We start from the raw sequence: 27274 nt of genomic DNA on the forward strand, positions 1-27274 counted from the left end.
ATCAAATATAATCTGTAATGATCCAATCTACTGTCTAAATGAGATGGGGACCCTTCATCTCATATCCCAGTTCAACTCTTGTCTACAGCCAAAATAGTTTATTACAATGCAGCAGCCAGTTACCATGAAAACCGAGACTATTTACTACCCTCTTTTTCTAACTTGGTATTTTAAGTATTTACCCACGAAAGACAAAACCGTGACAGATTATAATATCAAGAGGACGCGCCTCCAGATAATCCCCGTTGAAGGTTCACCTAAAGAGAAAATCTGGTTGTAGTACAGAACTACAGCCCACCACGCGGCCGGATCATCCAATCAGGTGTCACGCTGCGGCTTACGTCCCTGCCCGGTGGTGCTCCGGTATTAATGTGGCAGGAGGACGCGCTGCAGGAATCACTGTCTTGACTGTCAGGCTGACACGGAGCTGCTGGACCACTCACATCTGCAAACATGGTTGATGCTTTCTGCGCTACATGGAAACTGGTCGACAGCCAGAACTTCGATGACTACATGAAGGCACTGGGTGAGTGCAGAAGCTCTTCATTCATATTATCTGCTACAGGCTGCACTTTATATTTATGTCACTAATTACTGATAGGAGCTGTTTCTTTTTACCCACACATATTTTAATTTGAATAATTAATAATTAATAGAAATCATAGCTGTTAATGTCATAATTTATGATGCATCAGTGTAAGGTCTGTTAAGAGATTATATTTATCTTATTTTGTGCAGGTGTTGGTTTTGCAACAAGACAAGTTGGTAATGTCACCAAGCCAACAGTAGTGATCGGCAAAGATGGAGACAAAGTAGTGGTGAAAACCCTGAGCACCTTCAGAAACACTGAGATCTCCTCCAAACTGGGAGAGGAGTTTGACGAGACCACGCCTGACGACCGACACGTCAAAGTAAGTGGAGGAGCTCATAACACACGGAGGAGCTCATAACACAATCCACAGTGTCTTGATGATGATGATGATGAGATGTTATGCTGGTTGAAGACTGTCTCTGGGCTTGTTTTTAAATATGCTGTTTGTGTCTGCAGTCCACCTTCACTATGGAGGGAGACAAGCTGGTGCAGGTGCAGAGGTGGGACGGCAAGGAGACCAAATTTGTCAGAGAAATCAAGGATGGGAAGATGGTGATGGTGAGTTCTCTTGTTTGTTCTGCAAGTTTATGTGCTTCTGTAACTCAAATGAACTGAAGTAAAATGCTTCTGATATCAAGTCATGAAAATCAAATTATTGCCTCTTCTTATCATGTATGATAAGCTGTCTCCATCTCTGTCCCACAGACTTTGACCTACGAGGGAGTCCAGGCGGTCCGCACCTACGAGAAGGCTTAAACTTTACCACCCACTTGAAACTGCAAATCATCCTAGCACTGCAAACAGTCAACAAGGTGTTCTCTTCTTTGTTTTTTTTGTTGTTTTTTTTATAATAAATAAAATTGTGGTTTTTATTTCATGCAGTGATTTGCACTTCATTTGTTGTTGTGACATGAGATACATACATGTACTTTGGGAAAACTTTTATAAGATCTTTTCTAATAAATTCAGACTGTGAAAAGTCTGTCAAATGTGACAAAAGGGAAAAAATAAACTGCTTTGACAAAACCTTTTGAATGTCTGTGTGTATGTGAGAGTCACACGAGCATCATCAGTTCCACTTTTTCTCTCTTCTTTCATGCAACTTTGAATGCAGGGCCTGCATGTCTTTTCAAATCTATGAGCCCAGATTGTGGGAACAGTGCAGCCCCTGTGATGGGCCGCTCCCAGGTGACAGCTGCAGGGTGATGGTGCAGGCCAGAGCCGGCCGTGCAGCAGCAGCAGCCAGTGTTGACCATTGAACTCATGGGCGACGTGAATGTCCTGTAGTAACCTCCAGATGGTCAGAGGCGGCCAGCGAGGAGCCGGAGGAGATGGAGAGGAGGTGGGGGTGGGGCCAGTGATGTCACTCGCTTGGGATAATCCGGTTAAAGCTGTGGTGTCATTACGTAGAGGCATCATTCGATGGTGTGGGCCAACCGTGACTGAATGCTGCCGCTGGCATGACAGGCCAAGAGAGGACACTGCGCATGGTGTGCACCAATCCAATATTCAACAGATCGTAGTTCAGGGGCTAAAAATACAGTTTGTCTATAGACCTTTGTCCAACTGGAGGTGTTTTAAAAAATCTTGTTAATTCAATTCAATTTAAAGCTTCCTCATCTATCCTCCATCTTTCCCAAGTTTCAGAGATCAAGTTAACTCCTCCCTGCCCTGCCTAAGTTGCCCTGTGAACCATTCTTCCCATCTCCACACACAAGCTGCCAAGTTTCTGACCACCTCTGAATAGGCTGCCACACAAAGACACTGTGGTAACTGGAGTGGAACTCATTTGGCCGCTGCTCGCTGAATTAATTTCAATCAAAATACGTCTTTATGCTCCATTTTTGGAGCAGCAACATTGCGTATGTGTTCTCACATCATTTGCATAAGTATTTGGGGCTGAAAGCGACTGAAAGACAGGTTCAGGCGAGTTAATGTCACGATATATTCACAGCAGCACAATCACAGAGGAGAAGTCATGGGAGCCTATCACATTCCATGAATCAGTGAGAGATAGTGGCTCAGTGTAGCCTCCTCTGTTGGTGGTACTCCTCCCTGCAGAGCAGCAGGAGTTTCCTCTTTGTGAGGAATCTGTGTCAGCGGTGTAAGCCGACCTGTAGTAACCCCTCTCTGGCCTCATTAGGGAAATACAGTGTGAAGACCTGACCATGTATTGTACGTCCTCTGTGGCTCCATTGTGTTACTCCTAATATTTCCCATTCAGACACACATAGGCTACTGTATGAGCATCAAGGCTCTATAGCTACCACTGAGGACACTGAGGTCACATCTACAGATTTAGGGAGTTTAAGAACAAAGAACTATTCATATTTTGATAATTGAGGTCATTCAGGTTTTTGGATTCAATATACTTAGATTTTTCTTTTCTTTTAGGGATTTAAGTAAAATAATTATTGTTGGGAGATATAATTCAGAGATAATATCATTAATGAATTAAATTCACAAATAAAATAGTCAGTTCCTTAAATATTCATAGGTTTGTTGGGTGGCTTCGTCATAATTTAATTGGCAGTTGAGACTCTGCTTGAGGAATTTGGGCTCTAATTTGAGTAATCTCCTAAACATATTTGCATATAGAGCAAATTATCTGTACTGACCATACATTATGGCTGTAACTTGAGAAAAAAAGGGTTGTGATACAATCTTTATTAGAAATGTGATGGCAAGCATTGTTAAAGCAAAGACAAGACTTTCAATACTGCATTGCATTTCTATGTTTTAATGTTAAATTGCTACTATTCACAGACATACTGAGTGTGTAAATGACAAATGATAAAGTGAATTGAGGGTACAGAGCAGTTTCAGTAGTAATGGTTGAAAACATTATTTTCAACAAATCTCTACTCTATTTTTCCCATTCATTTAGCTATTTACAATGAGGTTATTTTAATTACAGTTATGTAAATCATAATTATGTGATGTTAGCAACACTACACGGAGGCTAAATGTCAGTTATTGGGTTCACATGTTCAAGTACTTAGTGTTGCCATTTTCAAAGTTCAGGATGGGGAAAAAAACATTTTGAAAATTTAAAATAAAAACACACACATCATGCACATTTCAAGTGTCAGACAAACATACAGTGCTTTCATCACTGAGATTATCAAATATTTATGTATTGCACATATTCACTGGGTAAAAGTGAGTCTTTTCACACAATTCAGTTAACACGTCTATGACGAATTCATTCGTCTGTTAAAAATAGTTTTAGTTATATGTCACTTTTACAAAAAAAAAAATCCAATCACGTGTAGAAATATGTAAAGACAAGGGAGTGTCTTTACCCACAACTTTAACGGTGACAATGGAGCATCGTCATAAAACTCCAGCTGTTACACAACAGTCCCTGGAGCCTGTGCTCAGTGTGAGCTGCAGATTGTCGTATGCATCATCTATGGACTTAAAAAGTGTGTGTTCATATAATTTCAATAAGATAACAATACATTAACGTGGACTCAGATTAGTTTAGCAAGCTGTTATAACTGTCTTCTATGCAGCATATGGGGTAAAATGTAAAGAGCCATATGTAATCAACAGCTGCTATAAGCTGACTGAGAGTTAACGTGCTAGTTTACATCTGAGATCATCTGCCCAAACATGTGGCGCCCTCTGCAACAACTCAGAGCGGGATCACGTGATCAGCAGCTAAAATCAAAGATGTCTGTGTTTTAACATTAAACATAATCACATTAACACTTTTGCTAAGGTCTATGTGTCATTTTTCAGAGATTTCTAATACATGATTTGGTTTCGATTTTGAGACCAGTATCAGTTTTTGAAATCAATCTGATCAATCACGTAGGCCTGCCTGTGCATCTCAAGTACAGAACGTCTGTATAATATAAATCCTGTTTATATTATGCTGCATTTTTAATATGTCATAATGAGATATGCAATAATATTATGCAATGCCAGCAACAGGAAATACACAATATAACTTTCGAAAACTTTTATAAAGTCAACTTGGAAGTATTTTGTATGATTGTTCTGCTGTTCTTCAACCTTCTTAAAAGTTTTTTTTTCCAGAATATGTCAAGTTTCTACATCGTGCACATGGACAACGACCAAAGTCAGTCACTGTGTGTTTTGGTCATTAGTGTAATAACAGAATGAATCTGATACTTCACTGTAGAAACGATTCAAATGTAAAAATCATCTTGAATCTCAAAACTTGAGAGTTCAGGCAATGCAATGCTTCTCATTAGCACCAATGTCAAAAATGAGGAAGTGGTGCCAGATGTCTAGATGACAAAGTTTAATAAGACTTTAAATGTCAACATGTTAGGTAGTGTTTCATCAGTAAGATTGGGAGCTCTCTTATACAGTGCATATAGTCATTCCTTAGAAAACAAAATAAAAACTGAAAATGAGACTAAAGAAAAACAAAACAAATAAATTTACAAAAAAAGAAAAGAAAAATTGGTGCTGTATCTTTTGTATTATGCTTTGATTCCCTTTGTGTTTGTGTGAGTCAGTTTTGTTGAAATGAATCAACTGATATCAAGATTTACGGAAATATGCATAAACAATAAACAAAACAAAACAAAAAAACTGTGCATTTAAGGGCTTAAGAGTATGGTGTTACACTTTCTGCAATGAGGAAAAACTACACAAATGAACAAGCATTAAAATTAAATGTACAAACCACTTTTCAAGTAAACATGGGCTTAGAGGAAGTGAACCTCTGTCAGCCATGGATTAGTGATCGTGGCCATCTTTAAACATGTTACTACTTTTTTTTAAAACTACATCATTATGCAAGTTTTCTTTTTACATCATGAGAAAATGAAATGAGTGGTAAATTATTATTTTTCAAAGATTTGTGTATGTTGCTTTGAGTATCTAAATAAAATGATCCTCAGAGGTTAATACACTTTTGTTCCATGTAAAAACAAGAAAAGAACTGAATAAAAGATTTAAAAAATCAGAAAAAAAGGAAAGGAATGACATTAGCTGCATGTATTTGGTACGAGAGCTCAACCAAATCTGGAAATAAAATAATGGTCCATCACCCATCATCCTCTGCTGTCCAGGCTTTTTTTTTTCTTTTCCTGCAGACCAACAGTGAACAGCGGCCGTGTTTCAGCGGCACAGGGTTTGATGTGACCTTGTCGTTATCAGGCAATTGGTTACACTGTAAACCTCAGACTGCAGTTAGACTGAAGCTTCAAATCAGCGGCGAGAAGGCGTAGAACGGGAACTGGGCCTCGTCCTCATCCACAAAGAAGCACTGGAAGTAGGGCAGCTCGTCTGTGGAGGGAGTCACAGCACAGATCAGTACAGGTCGTTCCTCGCCCAGCTTTGGCAGCCGGAGACATGACTGAGTTTGCAATTTGACACTTGTGTGATATTTTGGTTATGAGAAGGCAGTTTGCACTCACCGTCCATAAGAAAGTCTGATACAGCAGGCTCTGCTGTTAAAAACAGAACATAATGTTAACCATAAAATCACAATGTGCACTCATATAGAACATTAAATCACAGCACTTCCATACAATACCTTTAATTTTCTCTTCTTTGGCTGCTTTCTTCTCAACTGATTTTTCTACAACACACACAGGAATTAGTAAATCAAGCTACATTGATGCATTTCAAACAACTTAATAACTGGACACACAAGTTACCTTTCTTTGCCGGAGGCTGTATCTCTTTAAGAACTCTGTCCTCTGGAAAAAGCAACACAAGATTGATAATGACTATTTAGTATTCAAACAGTTTGCTGGAGGTGACTCACAGACACGTGATGGTGTGTTTTTACCTCACAGGGCACATTTTTCTGCTCTTTTACTGATGATACTTATACTGTACTGTATCTTTATCGAGGCTGATTGCATTCAGGAGCTTTCTTTGTTGCAGATGATTTAACCTTTAGTTTTGAAACCTTTTTTTTCACAAATCAAACAATGTATGTAACAATGGATGTGTTGTTGCAGGGAAGAAAGACTATAATGTTCCTGATTTAATGGCTCATTTACTCTAGAGTGCAGTTAATAATGACATTTCTGTCTTGCAGATGTTTTAGTTTCAGCATATAAAACATGCATGAAGGCCGTAGCTGAATTATCAACTCAAGATGGTCAAGAAAAAGCAAATAAATGAACAACCAAGAGCCAGGTCTACACCATTTTCCAACAAGACACCTTTAGGTTATACTACATTTTACTATAAAGTTTTATAAATGGCTTTATCACTCATTTACACGTATGAGCACTTGTTTTAAAACTTCTTCTAAATCCTGTATAAAGTGTGCCTTGCCAGAAAACGGTAGTCAACTCCACAAAGTTGCTCCAACAGACAATAGAAATTGATATTAATATATCAACTGCCTGCAAAACTAAGACTTATAAAGAATCAATCCATATAATATTGTATTGTTTTTTATGGTGATAAGTGAAGTGCTGGTACTAGTCTGGGGACACCACCACTACTACTTTAGCAGCAGCCTTCATATTGTAACAGATTACAAGCAGTAATCAGATTACAACCACTGGTTATATGTAGTGCTGGCTCTACTGAAGCACGACTAATGTACCTTTCTTCACATGGACTGGTTTGACCTTTTCCTTCAACATGGCTGCACCACCAGGGAGAAAATGTATGTGATACAACAAACAGTTCTTTTAGTTTTAGGAATAGCAGTAATATATGTAAACAATGGTAATGTGAGAATGAAAAACTGCCGTTGTACCAAGCACTGTACCTTTCTTTTCTGCAGCTGGTTTGACCTTTTCTTTAGGAGTCTCCAGTTCTGGAAAAAGAAGACTAAGGTCAGAAACTGACAATAAGGTGATTACTATAAGCATCTTACAGAGCGTGTTGCATGTACAATTAAAAAGCTGTAAATATCTCATTAAAATCTATCTTGGGAAACCATTTCTATGGATTTTGTTTGCTCTGTGTCAATGCTTCTGACTCTGTGAGATGCTTCTTTTATATGCTCTACGTCTTTTTCGTTGAGGTGTAGTCTGCAGAGCAAAGGAGTGGGCTTGAAGCATCTAGACATGATCCACACATGTCAACATTTACAGCACATTGTTAGTGTTTGGTGGGCCTTTGTCTTCATTGTCTAAGCTTTAGAAGCCAGTTATAAAAGCCTGACCAAATCAGTGTATGCAGCACCTGTCTAAACAAGCATTCAGCACTCCTGAGGATGACTGTATGGGAACAGCTGTTTGGCCATGGAGCTGCTGCAGAGAAATCACTCTCTGGTTAATGTGCAGGATTTTATGCACATTTATAGCTGATCTCATGGGCAAAGTGCTTGTTCCCTGCTGAGCAATCAGATCCTTCACTGATATACCTTTCCTCACACGGACTGGTCTGATTTTTTCTTTCAACATAGCTGAAAATAAATGTCATAAAAATATATTTAAAATCATGCTTGGCAGATATTTACAGAACAATAAAGACTAATGCCCCACTGACACAGATAACCACATACGTGTCACCAAACATGATGATGATAATGTGAGAGATAAATGTTTTTTTTGTACCTTTTTTAACAGCTGGTTTGATTTTCTCCTCTGCTGCTTTGGGCTCTGAATGAATAAAAATATAAGCAATTGAAGACACTCAGAAAGTATCTTATGCTGTCTTGTCTGGTCATGATTGCTTTAGTAATACACCTTAGTACATAGTTATAATCTAAATCTATGTAATAAAATGATAAAGATAATGTTTGTCGCATGTCATCTACAGGCAGATGGCAGTGCTGTCTACCTTTCTCCTTTAGCAGTGATTTGACTTTTTCCTTTCTTGCTTCAGCCTCTGCTTCAGTAGGAGCTGATTCAAATTCAACAAGAACAACATGACAAATCTGAAGGAGGCACCAAAGTTGTCTTTTTCTTTTTAAGAGATATGGGATGTACCTTTCTTTTCATGAACAGCTTTAGGCTTCTCCTTTGTAACATCTGGTTCTGAGTATGAGACAAGATGAAATACTTTTCAGTATTATTATTCCAATTCCATTAATTAGAGTTTTGCCAATCAACTGGGGAATATCTGCATTACCCTTTTTGGAAAGAGCTGGTTTGGCCACGGGTTCTGAAGGCAAAGAAGGAAAAATAAGTGAAGTTTTACATCATGTTTCTTAAAAATGTGGAAACATATACGGTATATTTCATGTGTACTAGAAATGAAAATTGACTAATCAGCCGCTTTCTTTGAGGGTTTTAGTCTTGTTACGTTCATACATAAACGTTTGTGTTTGAAAAGCTACTAGCATGGAAAGCTTTTCACACTGATGCAATGCAGTTTAAAGCGTAGAGAAAGCATTTCCCCTCTGCTGTCTGGAAAACATGCAGCTCGAAAATATTTAGTTCTTGTGGTCTTGTTTTTTTGTTTTTTTTTTTCTTCAAAAATTGTTGTCCCTTAAAAGAATTCTTTGGGATAAATGCAAAAACTAGTTTGTCAGCTTGTAGAGAAATGTAAAAATGACCAAACTGAAAATGAGAGAAGACAGTTATCACACAACAGCGCCTTTCCTTTCAAAAGTACTCAAAATATCCTCAAATTATATTTACATTTACTGATTTTACATCAATGCAGGTTTTTAAAAAAAAATCATTTTCAGCTGAGTCATTATCATCATTAATCTTTAGCATCTACTACAGTAGACTGGACTGCTGCGGTGTTGTTAAAAGGCTTTTTACTACATAAGAGCAGTATAACACATAATTCTGCTATGTACCTTTCTTCTTTTCAGCCCGTATTGGAGTTTTCTTGGTAAGAGATACTACAATAACAAACAGTCCTACTTAGAATTTATTAAGAAATTATGTGGTCAAAAGTGAAAGACCCAATTGCATAGAAAATCAAACCTTTTTTGGGCGTCACTGGCTCTGCCTTCTCCTTGAGAACTTTAGCTTCTAAAAGCAAAGAATAAGAACAACAAAAACAATAAAATATCAGTGCATGGTTAAAATGATCAATTAAGTCTCTATTAAGCCCTCTATGATATTTGACTTGTAAAATGTTCACTGCAACTACCTTTTTTTGCTGGTTTGACTTTCTCTTTTGGAGTTACAGGCACTAAGACAATGAGAATAAACCAAATGAAGGTTTGTAAGCAAGATACATCTTTAAAAAAAACTAGCCTATGTGTATTTATGGGAGATTATGGGAGAATAGTTGTAACAGATGTACCTTTCTTCAGTGGCACCACCTTCACCTTCTCCTTTGTTAGAGATGCATTTTTATGTGCTGCTTCTGTCTCTGTAAGAGACATCAGTATGACAGTGAATTGTTCAATTATTTAACCATGAACCTAAAAGCTCATAAGCTTCATCTTACCTTTGACAGCTGGGACTGGTTTTGTCTTGAGAGGAGCAGGTTCTGTTTCAGAGATTTTGAGACTGTCATTCACAAAAAGACAAAGATGACACTGAAACTATGAAGATAAATACATCACTCAGTCTTACCTCTCTTTGCAACAGCTGGTTTGTGTTTCTGTTTTGAAACCTCAGCTGCAAAAGAAAACATAATTGAATGTATTGTAAAATGCTAAACTAAAGCATCTTGATGGTGTCATGTTTTCACCTGAGATATTGAGTGTGCTGTACCTGTTTTTGCAGAGACTGCTTTAACTCTCACGTTTGGCACCTTGACCTCTGAAAAGACCAAAGACCAGTTGTATATATTTAGGATCTTTAGGTCAACTCCCTACAGCATGGAATTTGAATCCTAAAGCAATAAAATACATTCAGTGACAGAAGATCACCTTTCTTCATGGGCACTATTTTCACCCTTTCTTTAACCAAAGAGGCATTTTTGGCGGCGCCCTCTTCTGTGAAAAAATATTTGGGAATAAATTACACACTGAATATGTGATTGCAACTCCAGATGTAGTCTGTTTGTTATGTTGCTTATCAGACATCCACCATTCTTACCTTTTTTCAAGGTGATTGGTTTGGCCTTTTCTTTTGGAGCAGCAGCCTCTGTGTATCAAAGCACAGTGCAACAATGAGCTTGTTTCATTCTCACGATGGAAATTAATAATTGACAATCATCACGACCTTGCAGTTTGTAATAAAGTAAATGTTACCTTTTTTGACAGGAGTTGTTTTGGCCTTTTCCTTTGAAACGTCTGTGGGAGAAAACAGTGTTCATCATTTGCTTTACAGTGCATTATGTAAATGTGGCACATTCCTGTTCAGTGTTTCATGCATAATAGGCAGAGGTGGGAGAAAGTCCCTATGTTGCAAGTCCAAGTAGAGTCTCAAGTCTTTGTTCTCAAGTCCCAAGTCAAGTCCAAGTCCTAAGATTTTTGTTTCAAGTCCCAACCAAGTCCTAAGATTTTTTTTCGAGTCCCAACCAAGTCCTAAGATTTTTTTTCGAGTCCCAACCAAGTCCTAAGATTTTTGTTTTGAGTCCCAAACAAATCGATTATAATGTTCTGTCACTTATTCATCTGTTTATTTTTATTCATATTCTATTGTAATATGCTTTGTCAATATAAGTGCCTTCTCATGCCAATAAACTGCCTTCTCATGCCAATAAAGCTATTTAAAATTGACGTACAGTAACACGCCAGAAATCTTGCGTGATCAAACATGATCTGATGTAGCTAGTCTGTTGATGGTAGCCATCAAAGATACTCTATTAAACTGTCTTTGGGAGCCATGGAGCCGTTAGCCACACTGGTTTGTTATGCTACGTGTGCTGCAGTCAGCTGCTTCTTTATTGGTTACATTCAATTTCACGTCAAATTCTGCGGAGACGGTGACTCAGGATTGTCGTGTTCCCCCACACACAAGCCGACTTTTGATCCAAACGGTCACAATTGTTGGGGCCAACAATCGTAAATATTGAACATGTTTAATATTTACGATTGTCGCCGCCAAACGTTTTATGAGTCGATTGTCAGGAGAATTAAATCTTAAAACACCACACACTACAGGAGAATCTCATAAGATAAAGAGCCTAAGATAATCGGGCGATTTTTGTCTTTGGTCAGAAGGGGGAAAATCGGGGCAAAATCAGCCAGATTATCTTTATGTGTGGTAGGCATTAGTGTGTTGGCATTAATTATACAGCCAAGACTGATAACAGGACTGGGTTCTATAGGAATGTCTCTGACTGGCTGCTACAGTATAACATTGATGTGACACTTTTTAAATTATTTTAATATTTGTGCTTGCTGCATGTGACTTGACTTGAATTCAAGTCTTTGCTCTCAAGTCCAAGTAGAGTCTCAAGTCTTTGCTCTCAAGTCCAAGTAGAGTCTCAAGTCTTTGGCATCAAGTCCCAAGCGAGTCCAAGTCTTTTTTTGATTTGATCAAGCAAGTCTTAAGTCATCAAAATCGGGACTCGAGTCCAAGTCAAGTCTCAAGTCTCGAGTCCAAGTCCACACCTCTGATAATAGGTGCTCAGATTGTAATTATGTCTGTTTTCTTCATGAGAAACGTTTTTTATGGGGAGCTATCGGGGACATTCTTTATGTAAACTATAGAATACAGTATAACAGTATTTTATATCTTTCTTGACAAGTGTGGTTTTGAGCTTTGGTTTGGAGGCATATTTTATGGAAGAACATATGATTTTCATGTTATACTTAAAATTACATTTTATTATTGATGAATAACTTATTTATTTTAAACCCTACCTTTCTTTGCAGGGGTTGGCTTTTCCTTTTCCTTCACAGCATCAATATCTGAATTAGAATAAAGTGAAAATGTGAGATTTTCATGTTTACAGTCACAACTTTTTTTTGAGCAGTTGTTAGTACTACCTTAACAAATAACTTTATATTATATTTCAGTATGAGAATTATATTGGATATTGACATGTTTATTTAAGCCTCTCTGTTTCAGTTGGGATGTCTTTCCGTATATTCTTCTCTGTGTGAAAGAGGAATATGCTGTCTAACCAGATGGGTTAGACTGTGGGATTACCTGGTTTTACAGGTTTGATTTTTTGCTTTGGTTCCTTCTTGGGTGCCTTGTGAGTTGCCACTGGTGACAAGTTATAACATCAAAAAACCTTTAAGTTTAAGGCAGTATGCAATACTCAGTTATGTGACACATGATAGTGAATATCACCGTGTGTTCCACAAAAAGGCCAAAGGACCAAAAATTAAAGATTAAGCATAATATCTAACTGAAATATTTATTCATACATAAGGCCAAAGTATAATTAGGTTATGTAGTAGCCAAACAAGTATCAGATTATACAACATTTCAAAGGTAAAAATGATAATAAATATTCATAAATACCCTTCTTTGCAGGTTCTGCTTTGGCTTTGACCTTAGGAACTTCAGGAGCCTCTATTACAGGATAACATTTAAAATATAATCCATGATATCATCTTCTGCATCTACTATAATTCATACTGCATTACTGAAGGCATTGGCAACATGTAATGGAAGCTAAGTCATTGTGACAGTCTGCTAAAAAAAAAGAATGTTTTGAGCATCTTAACATCCAACATGCTGTGGATTTAAGTTAATACACAGTGGGGTGGCACAGTATACTTACCAGCTTTTGTAATGTTCACATGTTCTTTTTTCAGTATAGGAACAATCTGCTTTTTAGGGGCTTTCAACACCTTTACAGTCTTCTTGGGTTCTTCAGCTGACGTGAAACAAGAGGATAATGTTACAGTTACAGTATGAACTGTTATTGTTGTGTTCTGCTGCTACTTGTAAACTCGTCGTCCCTGTAAATGAGGGAAACCTCAGTGACCAACGAGTTAAAATAAAGGTTTAAATAAATAAAAAATAAAATGATGCTAAGTTAGTGAGTTGTTGTTTTCAATTTATTCCCTGCCAACATGTCCACATGGGATTTACTTGGGTTGCATGGGCTTCAACTGGGCTCAGAGTGGGCTTTTAAATGGATTGGTGTTGGGCCCCACATGGGCATCCCAGAAGAATATTTTTGCCCATATATGAAGCCCAATAAGGGCCCTTCATCTCTGTGGGCCCCACATGGGGAAAAAGAGTGATGCCCATGTGGGGTGTGCTGGCTGGGTTATGTTGGAAAATTAACTTTAACTGCAAAATTTTGAATGAATTTTGGTCTAAAGTGCCCATTTCTTTTATACAGGTATGTGCTATTAAAGACACTATTTTGTTACCGTAAGGACAGTCTGTGATCTGAAACCAACAGAACCTGACCTTCAGTCACATGCTATGTTTGCTCATCCCACAACTTCTTAAAAGTAGATTTGACTAGTGACGAAAGCTGGCATTTCTTTGTGGTGAGATTAGTCTTTATGTTATGCTGTCCACTTTTGCTGAAATTCTCTTTTTCAACTCACTCTTCTTTTAAATCTCACCTGCTTTTGTTGCATTAAGGTGTTCCTTCTTCAGGACTGAAGCAACTTCTTTCTTGACTATTCTGATTCTCTTTGCAGCAACTTTGGGTTTGGCAGCATCTAAAATAAAAAGTCAAAACTGGTTCATACATTACACATTAATTATCAAGAACAAGTAACCATGTCATTTATTGAGAAAATGAAGCATATCAATCTATTTAGCCTTCTTTAGATTCCAGTCTGTAAGTGACCACATGGAAAGTAACTGACACTTTGTTATGACAACTGTGATGTATCAAAGTATGGCAATATCAAAACTACTGGCTTGGTATAAAGTTGTATAAACACAATCCTAGACCCTTTGTCTTGTTGAGGAATTAAAGCAGAAGTAAGCGGAATATTTGTGTTAATATAAGTCTTAAATAGTCCGACGGTAAACACTTTTATAGAGTGTTTGGTCTGAAACACGGGTCTGTCAGTCACTCTGCTCTGCTGTAAGCTGAGGAGAAAACTTTCCTTGTATCCTACAACCTTTATCCAATGAGGAGAGAGAACGGCATAAAGGGGCGGTCCTCTCTGTGTGTGCAGCCAAGGGATGCGCGTGAATGTGGTGATGTAGGGACGAGGGCGGGGACTGCTGACTCCATCGGCTGACAAGAAGTTAGCCAAAACGACCGGATCGCTTACTTCTGCTTCAAGTAGGGGTGCCCAGTGGACCTTAGTATGTATGTGTATACTGTAAGTCCTTAAAAGTATTATTGTATTACTGTATGTACCTGTCTTTGTGTCTTGCTTCTTGACAAGTACTTTGTCTTCTTTAGGAGTTGTCTTGACCCTTTTCTCCTTTTTAGAGGGCTTTGTTGTCTCAGTGTCTTCCTTAGAGATCTTCTTTGGTTCCTTTTCGTCTTTAGAAATCTTCTTGACCTCTTTTTTGTCTTTGGAGGGTACCTCTTGTTTCTTCGATGGTATCTTTTGTTCTGTCTCCTCTTTGGTAGGTTTCTTTGGTTCTTTTTCTACCTTTCTAGACAGTTTTATAGGTTCCTTCTCCTCTGGTTTCTCTGGTTCTTGCTTTTCTTTAGAGGGCTTCTTTGGCTCTGCCTTTTCTTTGGGAAGCTTCTCTTGCTTCTCTTCCTCTTTCACCTCTTGAGAAGGTTTCAGTGGTTGTTTCTTAACTTTGGAGATCTTTTCTGGTTTTTCTTTTGTTTCTTTGTCTTCTTTATGAGACTTTTTCTCCTTGTGAGACTTTATTGTCTCTTCTTTAGATGGCTTCTTTGCTTCTTTCGTCTCATCAGAAGGCATTTTCTCTTCTGACTTGACCTTTGAAGGCTTCTTGTCTCCCACCTCTTCCTTTCTAACTTCTGTCTCTACTTTAGAAGGTTTTGCCATTACTGTTCCCTCTTTCTCCTTTTTGTGTTTCTGAATTTCTTTCTCCTCCTTTCTAGGTTTAGTCTCTTTCTCTACCATCTCCTCATGATGCAGTTTTGGTCTTGTCTCTTTCTTAGATGGTTTAGGGTGTACCTTTTCCTCTTCTTTTGGATGTGTCTTCTCTTCATCTTTGAGTGGTTTCTTGACTTCTTCCTTTTCTTGTTTGGAAGGTTTCTTGTCATCCTTTTCTTCTTTGTGAGGCTTTGTCACCTGTTTCTTTTCTTCGGCTGTTATTTTGCCTTCTTTCTGTTCTTTGGGAGGTATTGTTGCTTCTGGTTCTTCTTTAGAGGGCTTCACACCCTCTTTCTCTTCCTTAAGTGGTTTTTTGACTTTCTTCTCTTCTTTATGTGGTACCTTGACTTCTTTTTCTATTTTAGTTGCTTTCTTAGCTTCCTTATCTTCTTTGGGTTGTTTCTTGGTTTCTTTCTCTTCTTTGTGTGGTTTCTCGGTTTCCTCCAATTCTTTGGGTGGTATCTTGGCCTCTTTCTCTTCTTTGGGTGGTTTCTTGACTTCCTTCTCTTCTTTAGGTGGTATCTTGGCCTCTTTCTCTTGTTTTGGTGGTTTCTTGGCTTCCTTCTCTTCTTTGGGTGGTATCTTGGCCTCTTTCTCTTCTTTGGGTGGTATCTTGGCCTCTTTCTCTTCTTTGGGTGGTTTCTTGACTTCTTTCTCTTCTTTGGGTGGTACCTTGACTTCTTTCTCTTCTTTGGGTGGTACCGTGGCTTCTTTCTCTTCTTTGGGTGGTTTCTTTGCTTCCTTCTCTTCTTTGGGTGGTATCTTGACTTCTTTCTCTTCTTTGGTTGGTTTCTTTGCTTCCTTCTCTTCTTTGGGTGGTATCTTGACTTCCTTCTCTTTTTTGTGTGGTTTCTTGGTGTCCTTTTCTTCTTTTGGTGGTTTCTTGGCTTCCTTCTCTTCTTTGGGTGGTATCTTGACTTCTTCCTTTTCTTTAGGTGGTTTCTTGGCTTCTTTCTCTTGTTTTGGTGGTTTCTTTGCTTCTTTTTCTACTTTAGTTGTTTTCTTGACTTCTTTCTCCTCTTTAGATGGTTTCTTAGCTTTCTCCTTTTTGGGTGGTTTCTCAACTTCTTTCTCTTCTTTGGGAGGTTTCTTGACTTCTGTCTCTTCTTTGGGTGGTATCTTGACTTCTGTCTCTTCTTTGGATGGTTTCTTGACTTCTTTCTCCTCTTCAGTTGGTTTCTTGACTTCTTTCTCCTCTTCAGTTGGTTTCTTAGCTTCCTTCTCTTCTTTGGGTGGTTTCTTGATCTCTTTCTTTTCTTTGGGTGGTATCTTGACTTTTTCCTCTTCTTTAGGTGGTTTCTTGACTTCTTTCTCCTCTTCAGTTGGTTTCTTAGCTTCCTTCTCTTCTTTGGGTGGTTTCTTGATCTCTTTCTTTTCTTTGGGTGGTATCTTGACTTTTTCCTCTTCTTTGGGTGGTTTCTTGACTTCTTTCTCCTCTTTAATTGGTTTCTTAGCCTCCTTCTCTTTTTTGGGTGGTTTCTCAACTTCTTTCTCTTCTTTGTGTGGTTTCTTGATTTCTTTCTCTTCTTTGGGTGGTTTCTTGATTTCTTTCTCTTCTTTGGGTGGTATCTTGGCTTCCTTCTCTTCTTTGGGTGGTTTCTTGACTTCTTTCTCCTCTTCAGTTGGTTTCTTAGCTTCCTTCTCTTTTTTGGGTGGTTTCTCAACTTCTTTCTCTTCTTTGTGTGGTTTCTTGATTTCTTTCACTTCTTTGGGTGGTATCTTGGCTTCCTTCTCTTCTTTGGGTGGTTTCTTGACTTCTTTCTCTTCTTTGGGTGGTTTCTTGACTTCTTTCTCCTCTTCAGTTGGTTTCTTAGCTTCCTTCTCTTTTTTGGGTGGTTTCTCAACTTCTTTCTCTTCTTTGTGTGGTTTCTTGATTTCCTTCTCTTCTTTGGGTGGTTTCTTGGCTTCTTTCTCTTCTTTGGATGGTTTCTTGACTTCTTCCTTTTCTTTGTGTGGTTTCTTGACCTCTTTCTTCTCTTTGGGTGGTATCTTGACTTCTTTCTCCTCTTCAGTTGGTTTCTTAGCTTCCTTCTCTACTTTGGGTGTTTTCTTGACTTCTTTCTCTTCTTTGGGTGGTTTCTTGACTTCTTCCTTTTCTTTAAGTGGTTTCTTTACCTCTTTCTCTTCTTTGGGTGTTTTCTTGACTTCTTTATGTTCTTTGGGTTGTATTTTGACTTCCCTCTCTTCTTTGGGTGGTTTCTTGACTTCTTTCTTTTCTTTGGGTGGTTTCTTGACTTCTTTCTCTTCTTTAGGTAGTTTCTTGATTTCCTTCTCTTCTTTAGGTGGTTTCTTGACTTCTTTCTCTTCTTTAGGTAGTTTCTTGATTTCCTTCTCTTCTTTAGGTAGTTTCTTGACCTCTTTCTTCTCCTTAGATGGTTTCTTGACTTCTTTGTCGTCTTTGGGAGGTTTCTTTGCTTCCTTCAATGCTTTAGGTGGTTTCTTAATATCTTCCTCCTCTTTAGGAGGTTTCTTGACTTCCTTCTTATCTTTGGGGAGCTTTGTCACCACTTTCTCTTCTTTGAGGGGTTTCTTGACTTTCTTCTCATCTTTGGAAGGTTTCCTGACTTCTTTCTTCTCCTTCGGAAGCTTTTTCACCACCTCTTCTTCTGAAAGCAATCATAATGTGCTGTAAGATCTCTTTAACAAGCAGATGTAGTGTTTTGTTTTTCATGGTCAGCATTGTGTTACATATTTTCTTGATTTCTACTACAACAGGCCAAACACCCCTTTACACAGCTGTAATTCTTATTTCATTTGTGTAATTACCTTTGGGCTTCTCTTCAAGGGGTTTTGCTTCAGGTTTGGTCTTTGTCTGTAGCTTTTCTTCTTTTAGTTTTATCTCTATGGTTTTCTCAGGTTTGGCTTCCTTCTCTTTTTTCTCCTCCTTCCTGGTTTCTGCAACTTTGAGGTCTATAAACAACAATGTATCAGCATAAGGTATATACTATCACGTTTCCCTGTACATTGAGCAAATTCTTGTTTCCTCTGAATTGTACCAATTCAATACATCTCATACACATGACATATAAAATAAATTTGAATGTGAGCAAAGTAAAGGTGCAAAAAGGATTACCTTTAATAATGGCCTCCTTAACTTCTTTTATTGCATGCCTTTCCTTTGCCTCTTTGAGAACTATACAGCAGTATTTAAACAATATTGAATACAATGGTGGCATTCTTACCAGTAATCAGACCTGTAATACAATCATTATCACAAATCATGCTTTCACAAGCACTAGAAGCACTACAGCACTAAAAAACACTATCGTCAAAACCACACCACAAGCTAGATGTCATATTGTTAAAACAGACAGACTATAGTCTAGTTTTGCTTTAGTTCAGTAACTAATTTTATAGGTACAAAATTAGCACAGATTGGACAGTACATCAATATATGAAATAGTCTCTTCACACAAAAAACTCAGTGTTTCTCTCAGCGTATTAGCTCCATCTAGTGGCTTTATGTGCTAATAATTGCTCAATGCCTAAGCAGGCAATGACTTGTCAAGCACCTTAGTACAAAATTAGCACCTTGATGAGTTGATTTATGTTCCCCGAATCATCAAAAGAAAATGTTGTCAAATCAGATCCTCCTATTCACTATTCACACCTGATTCAAAATGAGTTTGACTTTGCTATGTCAAATTTTACTTAATGATTAACACCATTACAAAATAAATTCACCAATGTAATGTTAATAATATAAAGCACTGAAATATGACATGTCATGTCAGTCATTAAATAAATATTTGTTAGACTTTAACAGATTTAGTCACAAACAAATGGTGACAAACATTCAATATGTCACGATATGACATTCCACATACATTTCTCATTGTTAGCATACCATAAAGAAACATTTTCATTACCTGATAATGACGAAATTGATGAAACATGTGATGATAATGGTAAGAGTTTTATACCTTTGTCAAGTTTGCGGTGGTGCTCTTCCTCTTTGTGTGCAGCTCTGGATCCAACTCTTCTGAGCTTCTCGAAGGGAATGTGACCTCTCCTCTTTCGCTTGGATTCAGTTTTCCTGCTCTCACTGTTGTTGTTGTTTTCATCGTGATGGTCGACGATGTCAGAATATTTATCTTGGTCACTGGTCATTTCTTCCTTATCACCATCAGATACAGATATAACAGTGACATTATCTATGAGGTTTCCAGCTGACAGAATTTTAATATCAACTTGTTGGACTAATGGCTCTTTGCCTTCTTCTTCGTCATCAAAGTCAAGCTCAGGTTCTATTTTGTCATGTTTTTCTCCTTCCTCCTCTAAGTCTGTATCATCTTCTATTTGCAGATCTTGATCGTCCTGATCAGTTTTTTCAAACTCATCTTTTGTATCAGTGTCACTTAATTCAATGTTTTCTTCCTCTCTCAGTTCATCTACACGAGGAGCTTCATCTTCAATCTCCTCTTCTGCCAAAACCTCATGAGTTTTTATTTCCTCTTTTTCGTCCTCCTCATCATCTTCATCCAAATCTTCAGTTTTGGTTTCCTCCTTCTCCTCTTCCTCATCGTCATCATCGTCTACCAAATCATCAGTTTTGGCCTCCTCCTTCTCTTCAACCAAATCTTCAGTTTTGGCCGCCTCCTCCTCCTCCTCATCAACCAAATCTTCAGTTTTGGCCTCCTCCTCCTCATCATCATCATCAACCAAATCTTCAGTTTTGGCCTCCTCCTCCTCATCATCAACCAAATCTTCAGTTTTGGCCTCCTCCTCCTCTTCAACCAAATCTTCAGTTTTGGCCTCCTCCTCCTCCTCCTCCTCCTCCTCCTCCTCCTCCTCCTCCTCCTCCTCCTCCTCCTCCTCCTCCTCCTTGTCCTCAACCAAATCTTCAGTTTTGGTGTCCTCCTCCTCTTCTTCTGCTAAATCTTCAGTTTTGGCTTTTTCCTCCTCCTCTCCCAAGTCTTCAGTTTTGGCCTCCTCCTCCTCCTCCTCCTCCTCCTCCTCCTCTTTCTCATCTTCAACCAAATCTTCAGCTTTGGCCTTCTCGTCCTCCTCCACCAAATCTTCAGTTTTGGCCTCCTCCTCCTCCTCATCTTCAACCAAATCTTCAGTTTTGGCTTCCTCCTCCTCCTCCTCCTCATCCTTGACCATATCTTCAGTTTTGGCCTCCTCCTCTTTTGCATCAACCACCTCTTTCTCCTTGCCCCCCTCTCCTTGTTCGTATTCATCTTCCTCCAAGACACCAACATCTTCCTCTTCCTCCGGCGCTGCTTCTTCTATTCTAATGTCCTCCTCTTCGTCTTCCCCCTCTTCCTCAGTATCTACCCTTTCTGTCTCTTTTAAACTCTCCTTCACTTTGCTGTCATCATCAAGGACTTCCTTGCCTTCCAGAGGTGGTTCATGTTCAGTTTCTTCCAGGCCCGCATGTTTTGCTAGTGATGCGATATCAACAGATTTAGTGCCCATACTTGTTATTGATCTTGTATCTGACTAATGAATGTGCCTATTTAAGAAAAAAAAAAGTGAATACCATCGTCCTCCTCAGCCTCTTGTACATCTGTTTCACTGGCACCTTCAGTGGCAACTTCAGCCTCCGCCTCCTCCTCATTCTTTGAGTCTTCACTTAGCTCTGCAGCAGGGGCAGCTTCATCTTTGGCAGCTTGCATAATCTCTGCAACTGTATCATCAACTCTGGTCATGTCATGTCTCCTATCTGACTTGGGTATTTTACGTGGACATCCTCAAAGGTACAGGGGGAATTTAATGAGATGAAATGGTAACAATGGCAGTGACCATTCATAGCATCATATAGTACACACCACATTCTCCAGTTAGTGATTTCCCCAACTATACTATAATCTTAAAGCTCCCATTAGCACTTTTTTTTTCTTACATTACAAGGCAACAATAAATAATGTGTTAATCTCTCAGCGTACTCTTTGTAAGGCTAAATAATTTCTTGAAATTGTTGGCCACTTGTGTGTGCAGTTGTTTATTATTTCAGCTATATTAATCATCTTTTTTTTTTCATAAAGAGATATCATAAATGTCAAATCACATGTCATATCACAAATTATCAAAAGAAAATACCCCAGAATTTATTCAGGAGACTTCATAGTGGTCTTGTCACTTAGCATGTCTCTAGCATCCAGTCTCCCTTGAGAAGTAGGCTAACACTTCTTATTAAAATATCTTCCTGGGCTTCTTTGACTATGAGAAAATAAAGAACATTGCATTGTATTTCCTCCCATTAGCACTACCAAAAATAACTTCTAACTTATGAGATGTGGTGTAAACTTGTATGATTCCATGCAAAGGTAAAATAAAAAATTCCACACAAAACCCACGCGTCATTCAGTAGAAACAATCCAGGTACACACAGACAGTGTATCATGATGTAGACGGTCAGTTGTACAGAAGATGCTTAGACAATGAGAGGGCAGATAAGGAATGCAAAGTAAAAAAAAAAACACAGTAAATGCAAAGGACTATTACACATTCTTTTTAACAAAGGACACAAAACATGATGGATGGATGATGGAACAAAAACAACTCAATTGCATGACAAATGGTCACATCCAACAAAAGACCAGAGTGATAAACAGATGGAGAGATGCAGTTACAAAATACAAAAAACAACTTGCTTGATTCATTACAAGAAAAACGTACAGTGGTTACGATGCATGTTGTTTATTCATGCATTTTTAAAAATATGTACAAATGTAATTCATTCAAACACAACTGTCACACAATTTCATATTACTTCAGGGTTGTTGTATTAGACTGACATAACACTGTAAGGCAGACTTCACACCAGGTCATGTGGTGAGAAAAAAAAAGTAAAAGCATGCATGAAATCCAACACTGAAATGCAAGTCTATGCACGCTATTAGCTAGCAACACATTACACGTGTCCAAAAAGTGTACAATTTAAAGTGTATCAGCAATGTATGATGACACTGTCTTACCTTTTTCAAAAGGTGGCAGAAATTCACCTACATTTCAAAGAGTTACGGTCAAAGACAAGTAGCTTGATGTGATATTTTAATGTGACAGCAAAGAAAGATACTGTAGAACAATCATGTAAGCGCTTACCTTTTCTTCTCACCAGAGTTACATCAGATGGAGAAGCTACAGCTTCATCTGAACAGAAAAATAAGACATGCAATTGTGAAATAATTGTTGATCGCAAATGAGTACATGAATTTGAATGAACATGAAACAGAATGACAGTAATATGCTGATGATACACTTCTAAGATGTTTAAAACTGTAATAAAAATAGTGAAACCTTTTTCAGTCACAATGTTTACAACTGGCATGGCAGGTTCCCCTATAGGACATATAAGAGAACATGCATAAGGGGTTGTTTGATTTAAATAATTTTGTACAGCACAAATGCAATAGTAATACCTTGATCACCAACGATCATGCTCGACATGTACGCCACAAACAAATCCTTCTTGTCTGTGAACTCCAACACTGCATCTTCAACTACTTTCATGGGGTCTATGGGCACTTCTGGCACAATCCCTGAAAATGAATCCCATCACACAATAAGTTCATGTACCTCTCTTCTATTGTCGTACTTTATGCCATCATCATGTTAAAACAGACCTTGTTCACCGAACAGAGTTGTGGAGACGTAGCTCACGAGCATGCTTATCTGTTCTGTGGTGATTTCCACTGTTCTCTGCAGAACCGTCATGGGATTGAATCCCACAGCATTCTGGATACCTGGTCAGCAGAGAAGTCAAAACAATTAGGATGATAATGGCTGTGAAAAACTGCAGTTAACAGACTACTTAACATTACAATGGGACACACAAATTAGGGAAAGAAGGGAAAGGGAAAGAAAACGTGGCTAATACTGTACCTTTGACTGTGTCCATGATTACATCTAAGATTGCACAAAGCACATCCTTGACATATCCTGCTACTCCACTCACAAAGTCATTAGTAACATTGAAGACATTTCTGCCAATGACCACAGGGTCAATGAAGCTAATGTCAGTGGTTCCTGAGAAGAACAACACACATAGGCCAGTGCCCCAGTGAGAAGAAAAGACAAGTGAAGACAAAAAACAAAAGCTTTGGGTCAGTAATGACTCGTTATCGCTACAATAACAAACATCTACAGTTGCAGTTAGCTGACAATACTGTCTAAATGTGTTAATTTGACATGAAAACAAAACAATACAATAAAATACAGGTAGCTACCTTTGACTATATCCAGTATACTGTCCAAGATGGCACAGAGGATGTCCTGGATGTAGCCCACTATCCCACCCACAGTGCCATTGGTAACACTGAAGACACCTCTGCCTATGACCACAGGGTCTATGTAGCTAAGGTCAATTATTCCTGAGAAAAAACAAAGATAAGGTAAAATTTCTATTTAATTTCTAAACAATTTAAATAAGATTATTCTCTTTTTTCACTCAGGTAATCAGCACAGAATACCAAAAAAGGTAAACCAAACTTCAAAATATCATGACATACCTTTATTTATGTCTGATATAGTATCCAACACAGTATCCACAATAGCACACAGCGTGTCCCTGAAGGAGCCCATCACTCCACCCATGAAGTCATTAGTTGAATGGAAAGCTTGTCTCCCAATGACCACAGGGTCAATGTAGCTGAGATAGAAGTTTCCTGTGTTTTGAAGGAGGAACTGTCAGAGACATGCTTGCAACAAATTTATCTTTTCCCAAAAGGTTTGCATGATTTTTGTCGTACCTTCTTCATCTGAAAAATATTGAACAAATCCATCTTTTGCTATTGATATTTCCTCAGCGGCATACGTGGCGGCAGACATGGGGTCGCTTAAATCAGGCGCACACTCTGAAAGCCCAGGAAGAAGAATTATGTCTTAACACTTGCTTATAAACATATAAAAACATGCCATATGGATTATTAAGCTTAGATACCTTGGAATTTATTGAGCAGACTAGATACTTCATCAACAGCGTCATTTACAGCTTGCACAGGGTCCGTAATGATTTGCTGAATGTCTGTGAAAACACACACAAAGAAATTCTGATAACTGCATACCTGATGACGTACTAGTGTTACTTTTAATTTAGTGACTTACCAGGGACTGCTTTGTACTCTACAAAGTCAAACATCACCACTCCCACAACTACCCAGGACAGCAGAGCAGCCAGAGCGATCAGCAGCTCCACAGACACCTTCACCTTCCCGAGGAGACCCAGACCTTTAGACTTGGGGGAGGTCGTCTGTGGTGCCGCCGCTCCATTGGATCCATCAGCCGAGGAGGAGGGGGCGGCAGATGTGTTAGCTATGTGTGGGAAAAACACAAAGTCATTTTATCAATATCTCCTCTTGATCAAATTCTTGTTGATTTAAGTTTTTTATGTTTTGTTTTGAATAAATCATCAGTCTGACTCGGACTGTGAACATTATCAGTATGTTCAGCCCAGTTCTCACCATCTACTTTAACACAAAAAAGTCTTACTTAGCAGGGCCTATCAGCAAGTATTAGCTTATTACGAATATATATTAGGATGGCATACAAATGCCAAACACACGTGTCAAAATTAAACAGCGTCTCTCCCACAGAGTATTCACAGATTTATTTTTCAACTGTAAAATGACCCCCTCCCTCAGCACATATTATGGTCATTGTACTATAATAATAAAATAGGAGACACCTTTAAAATCTGTTTGTTTATTTGAGTGTATATCGCTCTGGTGTCATTATCCTACACATAGACAGAGCACTGATAAGCCATGTAAGTTACAACAGGAGTTCCTGAAATAATATTTCTACCTTGAATATTGGATATGTCATCTACTATACTGCTGTACTCCATGCAACAAGTTCATAAAATAAAAAAAGCTGAAGCAGATTCAAAAATAAACCGCTTTAAGTTGGTAAATTGTTTATGAGCTTAAGTGTCGGTAAGATGATAACTATGTATGGAAACATGATGATCCTCCATACTCACAATTCATGTCTCAATATCATCACACTGCATCTAAACCCTGAGTCATACATGTATGTTACATAGTGACTTAATGACATCCTATTTCTGTGGGTAACGAATACATCTCCATTCATTTTCCACTTATGTGAATTAGATTAAACTAATGAAGTGCTGAATCCTAATCAAACTATATTTATCTGGGACTGAGGTCAGAGAAGCCAAAAACTCAGCTGTTCCAATGTCATCATGTAATTATAAAAACATATATCAGCACATGATTCCCATCTATTTAGTACAGTGGAAAATGCTTGTGACTGCATTTAATGAAGTCCTCTGCAACATTAATCAACACAGTCTGAGAGTAGCTGCTCTACTTTCAAACATTGACCTGGTGCCAGGGTGTTACAGACACCTGTGATTGAACTTTCAGCATGCCACAATTATGATTCACTTCCTCATATTAAATGGTAAGAAAAAAAAAACCCCAGCCCTTCTTTTAACTCAATTTTTTTGGATGGACAGGTGGTGTCAGTGTTTCACCATAAACTTTCACTAACTGTGACAGAAATCTTGTTGTTGTTGTTATGCGTTACATGAACACTGCTTATTCAAGACCTATACAGACTTGTCACACATAGTCTATCAAAACAGCTTGAATGTAAAAGAAAGTGTCTGGAAACTAATTGCGTGCATTTACTAAACTACTGTACTTTAATAAAGTTTCTTGTTTTATGATACACTTCCCCTCTCCACTACAAACTTTACAACTTAAAATACAAATGAAACCCCCAGTTTGTCCTGACACCTCAAGAAGAGTGGTGTCTATGAGCTGAAATCAATCCCCCCTGTAATTAAATCCAACTCAACCATAGACTGTTTATTTCACTGTAGAACCATATACTTCAATCATGTTTCACTAATACCACAGATAAGATTTTGAATGCAATTATCTGTAATCAAGTATTTTTATTGTATACTGCATTGGCAGTTTTACACAAATCTGAGTTCCTCTTGCACTATGGCAGAAAACCCAGAGGTCAGCCCCAGCAGCAGCCATGTCTGTCACAAGAGAGCACTGCTAATACACTGGCTACATGATCTCCTGTATTTATAGCAACCAACCCTCAACACATTTTCCAAAGCAGACGCAGCCTATCAAAACATTGCCATCCATTTATTACAGACCATATATTATTAAGGCTTTCTTTGCCATTCAAAAAGTAAATGTAAATAATTTCAGGATTAAAGCAGGTGCAACAGTCCTACCTTCAGCCATGGTGATATGGAGACTAGTTCAGGTATAATCCTTTGAGTTGGGGGCAAAGCCTCCTCATATGGAACGGACTGGAAAATCACAGTTTCATCGATCCAATCCTGTCAGTATCCACTTGACAGTAAAAAAAAATAAAATGGAAAATAAAAAAGTAAATTATTCCATCTGCACTTGGTGATCACAGGCTTGTTTCTTGATGCGTGTAATCCACAGGTTGAATTTAAAAAAAAAAAAAAGAAAAAAAAAAAAGGAAAATGGAAAACCAAATGTTAAGTTTACAGGTGTTGGGGAATTTGGAGCTGCCGGTGTGGCAGCATTGCAGAGGGGGGTATGGGGATGGTGGAGCAAAGGAAAGCTACGCAGGGAGGATAGAGCCAAGCTAAGCACAGAGCTGGACAGGGCGAGGGGGAGCAGACAAAATACCCCACCCCGTGTTATTGGTGGTGCCTCACATGGGTATAGGTCAGAGCAGAGCACAGGGAGGCTTCAAGGTAACTTCATCCCCCAGATGGACAGGCCTGGTTATTCTTAGCCTGAGCTCGGCACACCAGCCCCTCTGGCAGGCCTTTTTTGGCGGTTGGAGGGGTGTGACTGGGATCAGTTGACTGAGTTGGGCGCCCCTACTGGTGGGGCTCAGGAACCTGCCCACCGAACTGGAACAAAGCAGGTGGCCAAGATAACACACACACACACACACACACACACACACACACACACACACACACACACACACACACACACTACAACACTGATGATAACTTGTTGACTGCTCGTCAGCACATGATGGTT

The 27274-nt window shown here is 38.5% G+C and overlaps 2 protein-coding genes across 41 annotated transcripts; one reads left to right on the forward strand and one right to left on the reverse strand.

Annotated features, from left to right (window-relative positions):
• Positions 1–286: 286 nt before the first annotated feature.
• On the forward strand, positions 287–1623 carry fabp7a (fatty acid binding protein 7, brain, a). Its single transcript, XM_085767611.1, has 4 exons — positions 287–526; positions 739–911; positions 1049–1150; positions 1298–1623. Exons 1-4 carry the CDS (start codon positions 454–456, stop codon positions 1346–1348), a joined length of 399 nt encoding a protein of 132 aa, XP_085623737.1. The 5' UTR covers positions 287–453; the 3' UTR covers positions 1349–1623.
• Positions 1624–3312: 1689 nt separating this feature from the next.
• Positions 3313–26872, reverse strand: LOC146963624 (uncharacterized). 40 transcript variants are annotated; one of them, XM_085767600.1, is made up of 44 exons: positions 26479–26872; positions 24357–24563; positions 24193–24276; positions 24002–24106; positions 23762–23917; positions 23480–23623; positions 23136–23279; positions 22877–22996; positions 22673–22792; positions 22551–22592; positions 22356–22403; positions 22229–22255; positions 20791–20937; positions 19229–20692; positions 18379–18438; positions 18072–18215; positions 17481–17911; positions 14645–17270; positions 13890–13988; positions 13088–13183; positions 12826–12876; positions 12505–12564; positions 12216–12263; positions 10656–10697; positions 10501–10548; positions 10332–10397; positions 10174–10221; positions 10033–10077; positions 9905–9946; positions 9758–9826; positions 9602–9643; positions 9433–9480; positions 9303–9347; positions 8624–8656; positions 8482–8529; positions 8333–8395; positions 8107–8151; positions 7914–7955; positions 7314–7361; positions 7146–7187; positions 6238–6279; positions 6114–6158; positions 5995–6027; positions 3313–5863 (listed from the first exon to the last, which is right to left on the reverse strand). In XM_085767600.1, the coding sequence occupies exons 1-44, from the start codon at positions 26486–26488 to the stop codon at positions 5781–5783; spliced, it is 7452 nt and encodes a 2483-aa protein (XP_085623726.1). In that variant the 5' UTR covers positions 26489–26872; the 3' UTR covers positions 3313–5780. The 40 variants fall into 40 exon arrangements, with proteins under 40 accessions (XP_085623726.1, XP_085623697.1, XP_085623710.1 ...); XM_085767571.1 differs by having other exon boundaries at positions 17301–17911; XM_085767584.1 differs by having other exon boundaries at positions 14645–16919; positions 17010–17911.
• Between the last annotated feature and the right edge of the window lie 402 nt (positions 26873–27274).

The sequence above is a fragment of the Trachurus japonicus genome, chromosome 22 (genome assembly GCF_045865225.1).
Source record: "Trachurus japonicus isolate A0001 chromosome 22, Traja_1.0".
Taxonomy (NCBI): Eukaryota; Metazoa; Chordata; class Actinopteri; order Carangiformes; family Carangidae; genus Trachurus; species Trachurus japonicus.

Coding starts and splice junctions, on each gene's coding strand:
- fabp7a (XM_085767611.1), top strand. CDS start 454: ATGGTTGATGCTTTCTGCGCTACATGGAAACTGGTCGACAGCCAGAAC. Junction 527..738: donor TGACTACATGAAGGCACTGG/GTGAGTGCAGAA, acceptor TATTTTGTGCAG/GTGTTGGTTTTGCAACAAGA. Junction 912..1,048: donor CTGACGACCGACACGTCAAA/GTAAGTGGAGGA, acceptor TTGTGTCTGCAG/TCCACCTTCACTATGGAGGG.
- LOC146963624 (XM_085767568.1), bottom strand. Junction 23,918..24,001: donor ATATTTTTCAGATGAAGAAG/GTACGACAAAAA, acceptor TTCAAAACACAG/GAAACTTCTATCTCAGCTAC. Junction 7,362..7,913: donor ACCAGTCCGTGTGAGGAAAG/GTATATCAGTGA, acceptor TTCTTTTTCCAG/AACTGGAGACTCCTAAAGAA.